At 38.4% G+C, this 12,598-nt stretch overlaps 1 protein-coding gene across 1 annotated transcript; it reads left to right on the forward strand.

Moving 5' to 3' along the window:
• The first annotated feature begins 549 nt into the window (after nt 1-549).
• On the forward strand, nt 550-9,669 carry LOC139740951 (cytochrome P450 2J2-like). The gene is made up of 8 exons (XM_071651537.1): nt 550-665; nt 1,886-1,915; nt 2,245-2,441; nt 5,331-5,587; nt 5,945-6,181; nt 7,506-7,739; nt 8,859-9,087; nt 9,482-9,669. Exons 1-8 carry the CDS (start codon nt 550-552, stop codon nt 9,667-9,669), a joined length of 1,488 nt encoding a protein of 495 aa, XP_071507638.1.
• The last annotated feature ends 2,929 nt before the right edge of the window (nt 9,670-12,598 follow it).

The following is a 12,598-nucleotide window of genomic DNA, read 5'->3' on the forward strand; positions in this document are numbered from 1 at the left end:
CATTGAGAGGTGAAAAAAAATCGTCTGTACTGTGTAACTCATAATGGGTGGTCGTATCATGTATAGCATAGGGCTATAACCGGAAGAAATTGGTATCGATTGATTCTCAGGAATCTCAGCCTTTGTCGAAAGATCCGAGTAAAGGACAGAATTGCAAATATGTATGCATGTTTATATGTATTATGTATGTGTGTATATATATACTATACTAGACAGCAATGGACTAAACCACATGGGGGGGGGGGGCAAGGACAGTTAGATATAATTGCTAGCAAAACTTGCAAGAGAGAGGATACTACTCAACATCACAGCCACGTGTCTTGTGCAAGTTTTGCTCTCAATAAAAATATATACAATTGAAACATGCATATAATGTATGTAGATATATCTATACACAAATATTATACAATTATATATACATATACATATAGAAACATGCACATGCATTTGTGTATGTGTGTCACTAGTAGTGAACGAACTTTCGTTATCGTCTCTAATCGTTCTTGTCTTTGTTTCTTTGTTGTTTTGTATTATTTTTCTACATGATAGATGGCAACCTTGATAATCACCGGTATAGTGATCCTCCTGGCCGCATGGCTAGTCAAGCAGTACATCGGCTCGCCCAAGAACCTCCCCCCTGGACCACCGGGTCACCCTCTCATTGGCGTGGGCTGGACGCTCTTCAGGTGAGTTGATGACCTAACTGTTCTGTAAACACGATTTGGTTCGGAATGGGCGTGAACGTGGACTCTCCATATTATTGAGGTCTCCTGTTTGAAGATCATTTCACCAGAGACAGCAAACCACTCGAACCAGTGGTCCTTTCACCCTAGCCTTTCTCTGGTTTCGTTGTGAAGACATATACTGAATTCAAAATCAACTATTTCATATGTTCTTTGTTATCTTCGAATGCTGTAACAGTACTTGATTTTTGTTGTTGTTCTTGAAAGGTTTATCTATTCATATGTTCGTTGTTATGCATCGTAGCCCGAGGGCTACATTGCATATAACTTTACAAAGTCAACACAATAAAATCCTACAACAATATTTAAACTGCAAATAATTAACATATGATAGTGCAAGAGATCTGCAGAGGCCTATGCTGTGACAAAAGTATAAGGAAACTTAAATACATACAAAAATAATCATTTATGAAAATATCATGGAATTACGAAATGACAACACAGGTGACATTAAAAACATAGAAAAAATCATATAAACTTAATTCTTACTTTTGAAATGAACAAACAGCATCAATCATTCATACGGTTACAAATCATTAAGCATATCACACGTATGATAACAATAAAAGTAATGAGAAGAACGACATTATTACAAAATCCATTAATCAATCAATAAATGAAGCAATATTCAATGTAAAATATATGCATATTGCACACCTTTAAAAACAGACAGAACCCTAAAGAATTGCTGTGGTGACTGATGTATCTCCGCCACGTCACATTACTCTCCCAATAAAACTACGAAACATCTTATGTAAAACGATTCCACATGATTACCAAAAGGAAAAATGAAATATGGCCTAAATAAAAAAAGAAATTCAGTGTACAACCCTAGTGTTTAAATATTCCTTGACCAATTCATTTATAAGGTACTAAATAGCAAATATTCGGGAATACTAGCATATTCACTTGACCTTTAACCCAAGCTCTCAGACCCAGGGATGAATGATCCACATTTTTTCTTCAAATGATCACTAACTGACAAAAGGCCCATGAAATTAACTCAACTTTTTCAAAATATAAGATAAATTATAAACCGTGAATGTCATCAATGAATCTTTAACGCAATTTGGTCGAGATTTTCAAATAATAATAATAATAATAATACCTTGTAATACAGATATACACCGAGTTACATAAAATTCCCTTCCAGCGTTAGAGATACTGGAAAAATAATGAGGTTTGCAAGAGCATAATGCATCAGTTCATGTTCATTTTTATTTTTCAATTCAACATAATCAATAGCATACGCACCATGTGAATGAAAGGAAAGAAATATCAACGTGTGTGTGTGTGTGTGCGGGTGTGCGTGTGTATGTGTGTGTGTGTGTGTGTGTGTACGTGTGTGTGAGTGTGTGTGTGGTATTATAGTGACGGAGACATTCATTGTTCTACTCTTAAAATTAGCTTCTCTTCTGACTCTGTGTCCAATACATGCCTATATTACTCTGCGACTGTGCATGTGTGTTCGTGCTTCGGTGATGCCTCTATAACCACGCAGAGCGAGGGATAACATTCTGCAGTTTCTTGGCGGCTGGGCCAAGGAGTATGGGGATATTGTCCATTTCAGATTCGGAGGGTCACACTTCTTCTTGCTGAACTCGTTGGAGATCATGAAAGAGGCCTTTCAGAACCCACTCCTCAACGGGCGTCAACCTGCCAAGTTTCTGCGGGAAGTCACTGGTCTTTTCAACAACGGTAGTAGAATCGATTATTCCGTGTTTCTATAATTATTTGTGCCTAAAGTCTGCTGTTGATGATCGCGATAGTTTTGTTTGTCTTTTTGTTTCGTTTTATTTTGTTTTGCTTTGTTTTATTATGTCGTTGTTTTAGCTGATTGCGTAAACGGCACGTTGCAAGTTTTGAAATTTGAAATTTCCGAGGCTCGCATTACTGGTAAGATCACTGGAAATAGTATAAATATGTAACACTAAGCAGTCCACTGATCATGCGCTCACGCTGTAATAACTTTCTAGGCCCCCAAATCATTGACTACAGGGCCGGCGGAGCGTTTTCAAAAGTGTGGGGGCCCACTTCCGGGTTTCATGAGCTAACAAGCAAAAAAAAAAAAAAAAAAAAAAAAAAAAGTAGATCCCCAGCTCATCTCTCCCCTTCCATTTCCGGGTTTCTTCACCTGACAAGCAAAAAAAAAAAAAAAAAGTCCTCAGAGGAAAAACATAACCTTACCGCTCTCGCACTTCAAGATTTCCATCTATTTCTATTAACCCTAACTAGGCCGGGGGGGGGGGGGGGGGGGGGGGGGGGGGGCTCCGAGCCCCCCCCCCCCCCCCTCGACGTTTCGCGCGATATGTCGCTATCGCGAGAAGTTATCGCCGCGACATTTCACGACTTTTTTCTTTCAAATCTCCCGCATCTTTTGACACCAAATTTGCGATGCCCGGGCGCGCGGTTCCGAAGTTATGCATAAATATGCACGTGCATGTCAGACCAAAAATTGCTCAAAAACGTGAATTCGTGTACAATTTCAATGCAAACTGTGTTTACAGGCAAATTTCATAAAAGCATGATTATTTTGGGGTTTTATTGATTAAAATCAATTAATAACATATTTTCTTGTTCGGAACAATGTCGCGGACAAATTTCATCGAAAAAACAATGAAAAACATAAAGTCGAAAAACAAAGAAATACCTAAGAAATATAAAAAACAATAAAATACTTAGGAAATTTTTTTCTGATTGCGCAATTTTTTTCTCTTACATTTGCTAAGGACACTAAAAAGAATATTTACACAAAAGATGTGCCTGTTTTGAGCTTTATTTAGTGATTTATACCAAATTGTGTGATTTCATGCATCATAATAATAATAATAATAATAGTGGCTACTTGTATAGCGCACAGGTCCACTTTTCATAGCTCATGGCGCTTCAAAAATGAAAAGATATCATATATTTACATGCATATTATATATATTCAAACATTTCAACAAAGAAGAAAACGGTAAACAAAAACAAATATATACCAAATAAAGAATACAACATACTATACCTATCAAAAATACAATATTGATCCAATATTAATGACATACAGCAATTGCAGACCGCAGTATGAAAGGAACAGATAAGTTTTAAGTTTGGATTTGAATGAATTAGCATAATTTAGTGTAAATGATAATTTTTGAAAAAATTAACTTCATGGAAGTTTAGATTACATCATAGGCAATGTGTATGCCAATTTTCGTCGCGATCGCGCGATCGACGGCCGAGATCTGGGGGGGGGGGGGGGGGGGGCCTGGGAGGCCTCTCCGGCTCTATCATCTACCTAAATAGCCCGGCCTAGTTAGGGTTAAGTGCCACTTACGTACTTCCGGGTTAAACAAAAGGGTGGGGACCCAAAGTGATGACACCTTATGTATTCCTTTGTATGGTGCACAAAAAGTGTGGGGGCCCGAACCCCCACAGCCCCTACGGTTCCGCCGGCCATGGACTACTATACAACGCTCAACGTCTTGCATTTTCAAAATGCGCATGCCCACCAGCTATTCGTTACACTAAAATGGCCATGACATAGTTTTCTGGCACAGTATGATTTAAGTATGCAAACCGTGACCCCTCTAAGCAAAGTACTGTGGTATAGATTGCATTCAGACTTATCAATCATGTCAATGGACTTATTACATCTGGCTAAATTCATGTGATACGCCCTTTGGTTATGTTTATCATGCACAAATCAGGCATTGAGAAAGTACCCTCATAGTGAGAACAAATTAAAATAAAAAACACAAGAAAACTATTCAGAGTTTTGAAAGTTTCAAATTATGAAGAAGATAAGTTCGAGTTATACATATCGATCAAGCTATAAGGCAGTACAGAAATACACAAACAAAACAATTAATCTATGTCCATGATTTTTAATGGATTTCACTTTTCGTTCCCATAAGGGGATGGGCATTAAATCACTGCAAGGGTTAATGGACCCGCTAAAACCAACTTTAAAGCCACTGTTTACCGTTGGGAGCAGCGATTAAAAAAAAAGATGTTCGAGTTATCGCATTTGATGCATATGTACAGTTCTGCTGTACGAAAGGAATAAAATCTGCTGTATAAAGATTTCACAATAAAGCCACAAATGTAAGGAGATATCACTAATTCCTCAATAAACTATAACTTGTATAAGACGGTTTATTCTAGAAACGATTATTAATGTAACTATTGTTCACATTTTGTATGTTTAAGGGCACTAAACACTGATTGGTTGTTTCATACGTACCCTTGTAACTCACATTTTAGAACTATTTTGAAGCACTAAAGCTCTTTTGTTTTGTGTTTCATCTACAAATATGGTAAACAACGCCTTTTAAGGGATGGTACAGTTTTGTCAGAAATGTGGATTCAGACTTGAACTTTTGGGGCATAATCAAAAAACATTTTTAAAACTGTTTTGAAGCACTATAACTCGTCGGGTGCCCGTGCATTGGCCGCTAACGCAATACAAATTGTATTGCGTTAGCGGCCAATGCACGGGCACCCGACGAACTGGAGGGTGGTTTTGTTTTCATCTGCAAATGGTAGACAGTGGTTTTCATTTTTCCGCGGCCTCTCTTGCATGCGGTTTTCTGTCCTCTTCAGGAGTGGTGGGGAGTTTCGGGGACACATGGCGGGAACAGCGCCAATTCGTGCACTCAGTGTTCCGCAGTCTGGGCGTCGGGAAGAAATCTTACGAGGACACCATCGCCAACGAGATTTCGCAACTGACTGGAGCCATTGAGGACTACAGAGGGCGTGCCTTCGATCCTCACGAACTCTTCACCAGCGCCATTTCCAATATCATCTGTACGGTGGTGTTCGGCACGCAGTACAGCTATTCCGATAGGGACTTCTGCAAAGTATGTCACCATACCGGTATATATCATGCTGTTGGTATTGAAGTACCAAATTAGATTCTTAAATTTTCTGTTAGGGACTACTTCAGTAATAGAATTTATAGGAAGTTCTCACTAAATTGATTATAATTCTACGATCTACCTGAGAGCAACTTCGAAATTATAGATTTACAAAAAAAGTTTTGCTCGTTTTGTCATCTCGATAACAGAACAATGTTTCTCAATTTGTATTTACTCTATTTTATATGGTATCATTGCATCTCAAACGATATTTTCAAAAGATGACAAAAAATGACGACTAAGACGACGATGACAACAACAACAACAACAACAACAACACTCGTTTAATTTTTTCCTCAGATTCTGGACGCCTTGACCAAAACTTTCAACCTGATAGGAACCGGAGGGAGTTTGGTTCAGCTGCCAATACCCAGGATTTCCCAGTTTCCTATTGGTCCTTTCCGAGAACTGGCGGAATGCACCCGAAACCTGAACCGGTTTGTCCTCGATATGATCGAATCGCACAAGCAAACTTTCGATCCTGCGGACACACGTGACTTCATCGATCTCTACCTCAAGAAGATGACTGGAACCAAGGTAAGAATGGGAAGTGGCTCTTTAACATGTCACCCGTGTTAATGCTGAATACCTTCATGCTCTGTTGAATGTTTGTTTGATGCTTTACACGGAAATAGGCACAAGACGAAGAACTGAACTATAAATTGGATAGACTAGTAAAGTAGTATGCAACTGCAAGGTTATTCTATAAGGCTGCAATTATCATCCAACGAACAAGACTCTGAAGGCCTATCACTGCAACTGTATTTGACTAATTTGATCTTTAGAGATCAATTTTCCATACCTTTGCACACTTATTAAATCGATATTTCCATTCGCCATCAAATTCATCATTACGTCAGACACCTCCAGTGCCTAAGCCGACAATGATCGTCAAAGTGGCCTATAATTTTCTAACTTTTGTGATGATTCCTGTTGTATAGGCAAAAATGAGATGAAGGACGGACTCATTGAGAGCTAAATTTTAGCTTCTTGTGAGAGCTAAATTTTCCATAAAGACGTCAATCCCTGCCGTCAGGCAATGCTTAGCCTATAGCTGACGGTTTCCTACGTCCTTGTTGAACCAAATACTTGTAATTTTACAATTCTACAGGTCTATAAGCATAATTATTGTGCATCCGAGCTGGATGTTTGGGGGTTGCGGGGGGGGGGGGGTAGGCATAGTGGTTATGACTCGTGACCCTCCCCCGCCCAATCGGAGAACCAATGCTAACGTCCTTGGATATGTTGTTTTACCCACCATGTCCCCCCACAGTCTCGACCCAGGTGTGGAAATGGGTACCTGGCAACGCTATAGGGTAATAATAATGGCAGGGCCCTCTGGTAGAGAGCAGTGGCAACACTGAAGAGGCTACCCTGGATACAGAAGATCTTATTATTATCATTATTTTTATCATCGTTATTTTATTTTGTTAAATATGATTTTTTTTTCACTGAAATGTGACATAAACAGAAATTTAAATTGAAATGAAATTATCTGCCTTTTCTGATTGATGCAACCACAAAATGTTGTACGTGGTGATATTACGAGAGGCTGTACTTTTGTTTTGATCCTCAGTAATCAAGTTATGCTTTGTGTTTAATTCTTTATAACAATATAATTGCAGTTTATTTTGACTTAAGAAGCATGCAGAAATGCAAACAAACAAAGAAATAACAATTTTTTCGATTTTTCTCTCTCTCTACAAATAATAATAATAATAATGAAATGAAATAAGACCGCAACTGCTGATCTGTGATTTTACAACCTTGGTGTGAAGAAATTCTCACCTCAACCTTCACCCCTTTGCGTAATATTCTCTTACAAAGAAACAATTAATTTTCTTGCATTCTGCTCGAGCAGGGCTCTGATTCATCCTTCGACGTGAACAATCTGACTGCATCCATCACTGACCTCTTTCTAGCTGGAACGGAGACTACGGCCACGTCACTCAAGTGGTCAGTGATGTTCATGATGGACAACCCCGACGTCCAGGAGAGAGTCCAGGCCGAGATCGACAAGGTCGTTGGCCGCAGTCGACTGCCGACCCTGGATGATCGTAAAGACTTGATCTACACCAACGCCGTGCTCCTTGAGGTCATTTCTGCTATACATATGAATGGTTTTTCGCAAAATGAGCTAACTCCATTCTTGTTAAGTTGAGATATTTGTGATTAAAGGTACTAAAAAGCAAAGAAAATAATAAGAAAATACAGGATATTTTTAATCATAACTTCTAGAATATTCCTTTTTATATTACAAGTGAGGTATTACTGGAAAGGTTTAATTTTGCCATCTTAAGGACTTACTTTGAAATCTTTAAAAATGGCGCTTAGCTCATTTTGCAATAAAACCTTTCATATATATATATATATATATATATGTAATATGACAACGTAATCAAATAAACAGGTGTTATACATGCGGGTGTGATTGTGTGTGTATTTTTTAGCAAGAAAGCGATCGCAGATGAAGCTATATCTTATTGACGAACAGCAATCCGTTAAAATCCTATTTCATGCTTGACAAACGGAAAACATTCATCGTCAGCATGAATCAAACTTGACGTAGATACGTACAGTATGTGACAACTATAGGTATTCATAGATGAATAGAAAGACAGATAAAAAGATAGATAGATAGATAGATAGATAGATAGATAGATATATTGATAGATAGAGATAGAGATGTACTTTTCTACAGGACATTAGTTAACCTGAACGTCAAGCGTCACACGGTTTTGACAACATTGCTGAAGAAGAATAAAATTGCCGCGACCTCAACACTGATCGAACAAAGCAATTTCCCGGAGATCCTCTTTTGAAAACATTATACATTCCTTTTTATATTAGCTGTTGACCAGAACTTGAGATTGTGAGCTGGATTTTAATTATCGGGAAGCACTTAGCTAAACGAGGATAAGAGCAAGAACTTTCAATCTTGTGTCCCCGGTTCGAATATCTGATAGATAACGCTTTGCAGCAGTTTACACGTATTCAAATGGTATTATCATAGCGAGAGACTATATCTCTTTATGCATTAATAGTCCACGGGAGGACTTGAAACATGGTTCAAACAGTGGTTGCTTGCGTATGGGTATAGTTTATTGCTTCGTTACTGGCCACAAATAGGAAAAATGACTACAAGACTGCCACAAATTTAATTACATTATGATATAAACAGGATTATTTTTCTTCCACATGATTTGTAACTCAGTGCATGCGACTTGGCACGGTGGCGCCACTGGGCGTGGCCCACACAGCTCTCGAAGACGCCACACTCGGCGGTTACTCCATCCCGAAAGGTGGCGTCTTATTCGCCAACATCTGGCAAATTCTCCGCGACAAGCGCTACTGGGATCAACCAGAAGAGTTCAAACCCGAGCGGTTCTTGTCTCGGGACGGGCAACTGCTCAAAGTGGACGAGTTCGTGCCATTCAGCACAGGTGGGTGAAAAATAGTGACCAAACATACCTAAACAAATGTACACACAGACACACACACACATACACACACACACACACATTCACTCACACACTCACATACTCACATACTCACACACACACAAACATGTTATAATCAAAAGAAATTCTGCTCACCTTTTGACCCTTTTCAGTATTTCGACAAGGACACATAGGAGCTTTTTAGAGCCTGTGTTCTTTGAAGAAACCTGCGATGATGTTCAAAAATTCTTTACAAATTAAAGACAAGAAAAACACAGAGCGGAAAAAAAGAATAAGGCTTGTCATTATAATTTTTGTCGCATGAAATCACAAGATGTATTCCCTTTTCATTCTTCTAATTTTCGGTTCTTTCCTTATTTTGGTCTCACCTTGTCAGGACGTCGAGTCTGTCTCGGGGAGCAGCTCGGGCGAATGGAGCTCTTCCTCTTCTTCTCCTCTCTCCTCCATCGCTTCACGTTTAAGAAGCCGGCCAACTCGCCGCCACTGTCGTTCAAAGGCGTGCTCGGCCTCTCCCTCAACACGGGACCGTTTACCACGTGCTTCGTCGAGAGAGACACCTCGTGAATAGCTTTACTTTGATGATACAAGGGCTAATAATCGACTCAAAAACCTTGTGCATGGTAGATTAGCAGGATAATAATCTGCTACATCTCTTGCGCTTAAAGACATGATTCACCATTTGTAGATGAGACAAAAACTCAGCATCAGTGCTTTAAAATAGTTCTAAAATGTGAGTTAGGGATAGAGCAACCATGCACTGTAAAAATTTGAATTTGTAAAGAAAAAAGTTAAGTATATTGTTAGATATACAAAAAGTAAACAATAGTTATAATGAAAATGCTTCCAGACTAAACCATCCAAAGTTATGGCTTATTGAGAAAAATGCAGATATTTCCTCATATTTTAGGCTTAATTTTTATAGCGAAAATTTTATATGGCAGGATGTTTTGTGGTACAACAGACCTACACATATACATTAGATTTCCTATCTTGGATTTTTTTATAAAAATCACTGTTCCCAAAGGTAAACAGGACCTTTAAATAGCTTACATTGCTTGTTGTCTTCATCAACACAAAAACAGCAATCATTTATGTAATTCTTGTGTCGGTAATTATCTAGAAATTGTACCCAAAATATATTTTCACTTATCTGTTTTGTCTGTGATAATGCTTTTGTGATTTCATAACTTTTAATTTGTGACGACATTTTGTATATTTAATCCATGTTCCATGCCGCCACTAGAAAATATTTGAAGCATGTGCCAAAGTGGACCTGCAGCGCAGATAGGAAAATAATTGACTTGTGTTTCATTGAATAATCTCCAGCCACTTTCTAAGGAAGATGATTATGTCTTTGTGATGGTAATTACTTTATGCCATCCCTACTTACATGCTTAAATAATAAGTGATGTAGAATGGTAAAAGCAAGGGGATGTACGACCAGAGATTGTTTTAAAAAATGATAAAATAAAATTGAAAATTACTCGACGGGGCATACCCGGGCACTAATTTTGTAATCTATTCATAAGCAATCATACTTGATATACTTATCAACCATCCTAATGAACTTATTTCGCAATTATACTTGAAGATTATTTCCTATCAGTTTTCTTTGTCGGAAAACTGCCCTTTCAGGAGGGTACAGTTTTAAACACTTTCACTATGATACATCAGCTCTGATTTACACCATTTGACATATTTCTAGACGGGATTGACTTGTTTTATAATAATGCTTTGAAATGAATATTCGTTTCATGAAATAAATCAGCAAGCAAATTATAGCTAACTTAATTATGTTCATGTTCAAATTGAATCTTCATATTGTTCAGCAAGACGGCGGCATCGAACTCCAATCATCAAAGGCACATGACACACTTGTAGAATTATTTTGTACAACTTACATCTGTTTGAATAGATGGAACTCCACCTCTTAAGCCTCCTTGGTCTTTTACACCTCTTGTGTATTGTACGACGCATGTTTACTTGGTAAATAGAGTATGTAAAAAGCATATCTGTGTTCATTAAGTGCCACGAGCACAGTTACAAACCATATTCGATGATTCGATACTTACTTGGCGTATTGGCAGAAGAACAATGTTTTCAATGTTTCTCATTGTGCCCTATACGAAGAGCAGGGAGAATCGAAAGTGTTTCAGTAAAAATTAGAGGTTTCATCCTAAGAAACAAAATGTTGGAACTGTCAGGTTTCAGTAGCTTTTCATTCTTTCTTTTACTATAGGCATAAATTCAATGATATCACTTAAAATGTATCTTTTGGCAGATCCGCATGCTTTGATACGTCATCTCCATTATGTGTGAGTGTGTATTAATTTTGTCTGTCATTTTATTGAATACTGGGTACTTTGATTTTGTAGCGTAAATGCCAACATTATCGTTAATGTAAACGTACACATACGCACACACACATTACACACACACACACACACACGCACACATACATACGCACAGATTTTGATGGTGATGTTATAAAACCGTCTTGGACAGAGGCCATCAATGGGGGGGGGGGGGGCAAGGAGCAGTTACCACCCCCCCCCCCCGAAAATATGGGGGCAAACATATCACGCCCTTACCCTCAATTCAGTTCACTTCAATTAGATGCGATTGAATTCAATTCAGTTCAATTCAATTCATATAAGATTCAACAAAAGTGTAACAACAGATAAGGATAGTGTATGTGCTATAAAATATGTTACATAATCTACTGCGCTAAAATCCACTTTGTAGAATACTCAAGACGCATACATTTTATACTGCAGATTTTGTCACACATATATACGAGCTTCCTAAGTAGACTTCGTGCACATTGGGGATTGATAGTTTTCGAACAGTTCACAAAAAGTGTGCATCAGATCGTGTTATTCAAATTCTAAAAATACAAAAGCTCCGTCGTGCCAGTGGGGGTACCATCCCCCTCCCACACCGTTTCCCGGCCTCTCCCTAGTCTTAGTTATAGGAATTGACGAATAATTGAACTAGAGCTGAAATACCGCGATTTAAGCATTCACATCTTCCTGAAATTTATTTTTGTGATTTTTTTTTCATATAAAAGACACAACAATTTCACAAAGAGTGTGCACCAAATCGCAGAATTTCAGGTCTGATTATGCAAAAATCTGTGGAAGGGGGATATAGATTTTCCAAAGCGTCAAATGTGACTTGTTCACATCATGGCGTTAAGTAATTTTAGTGTCAACTAAAAACCATGGGGTAGCACATCAGGTAGTAAGTATCTACGCAGTTGATGTGACTGTCAGTGATAAAACTGTGTGTCTGTCGAGTTGGATGGTGATTAGTTTGATTTCCACTGAAATGACCCAAAATAGATCTCTGTACGCCTTTGCGTTAGTTTAGTGACGTTCAGTACTCGCGCTCGGTCTCATGGAATAGAATAACGCCCTCAATAGTCAATGCAGTGATTGGCCATGCAACATCGAAACGACCTCAAACGACTCACCCATTTACCTCCTTTTAC

The sequence above is a fragment of the Diadema antillarum genome, unplaced genomic scaffold, assembly GCF_040938485.1.
Source record: "Diadema antillarum isolate AM-2024a unplaced genomic scaffold, OU_Dant_1.0 seq00000891_RagTag, whole genome shotgun sequence".
In the NCBI taxonomy this organism is placed as follows: domain Eukaryota; kingdom Metazoa; phylum Echinodermata; class Echinoidea; order Diadematoida; family Diadematidae; genus Diadema; species Diadema antillarum.

What these genes read in the sequence shown, in the direction of transcription:
- LOC139740951 (XM_071651537.1), top strand. Translation starts at nt 550, where the DNA reads ATGGCAACCTTGATAATCACCGGTATAGTGATCCTCCTGGCCGCATGG. An exon ending in AGAAGATGACTGGAACCAAG is followed by an intron (nt 6,182 to 7,505) that starts GTAAGAATGGGA and finishes CTGCTCGAGCAG; the next exon opens with GGCTCTGATTCATCCTTCGA. An exon ending in GTTCGTGCCATTCAGCACAG is followed by an intron (nt 9,088 to 9,481) that starts GTGGGTGAAAAA and finishes TCACCTTGTCAG; the next exon opens with GACGTCGAGTCTGTCTCGGG.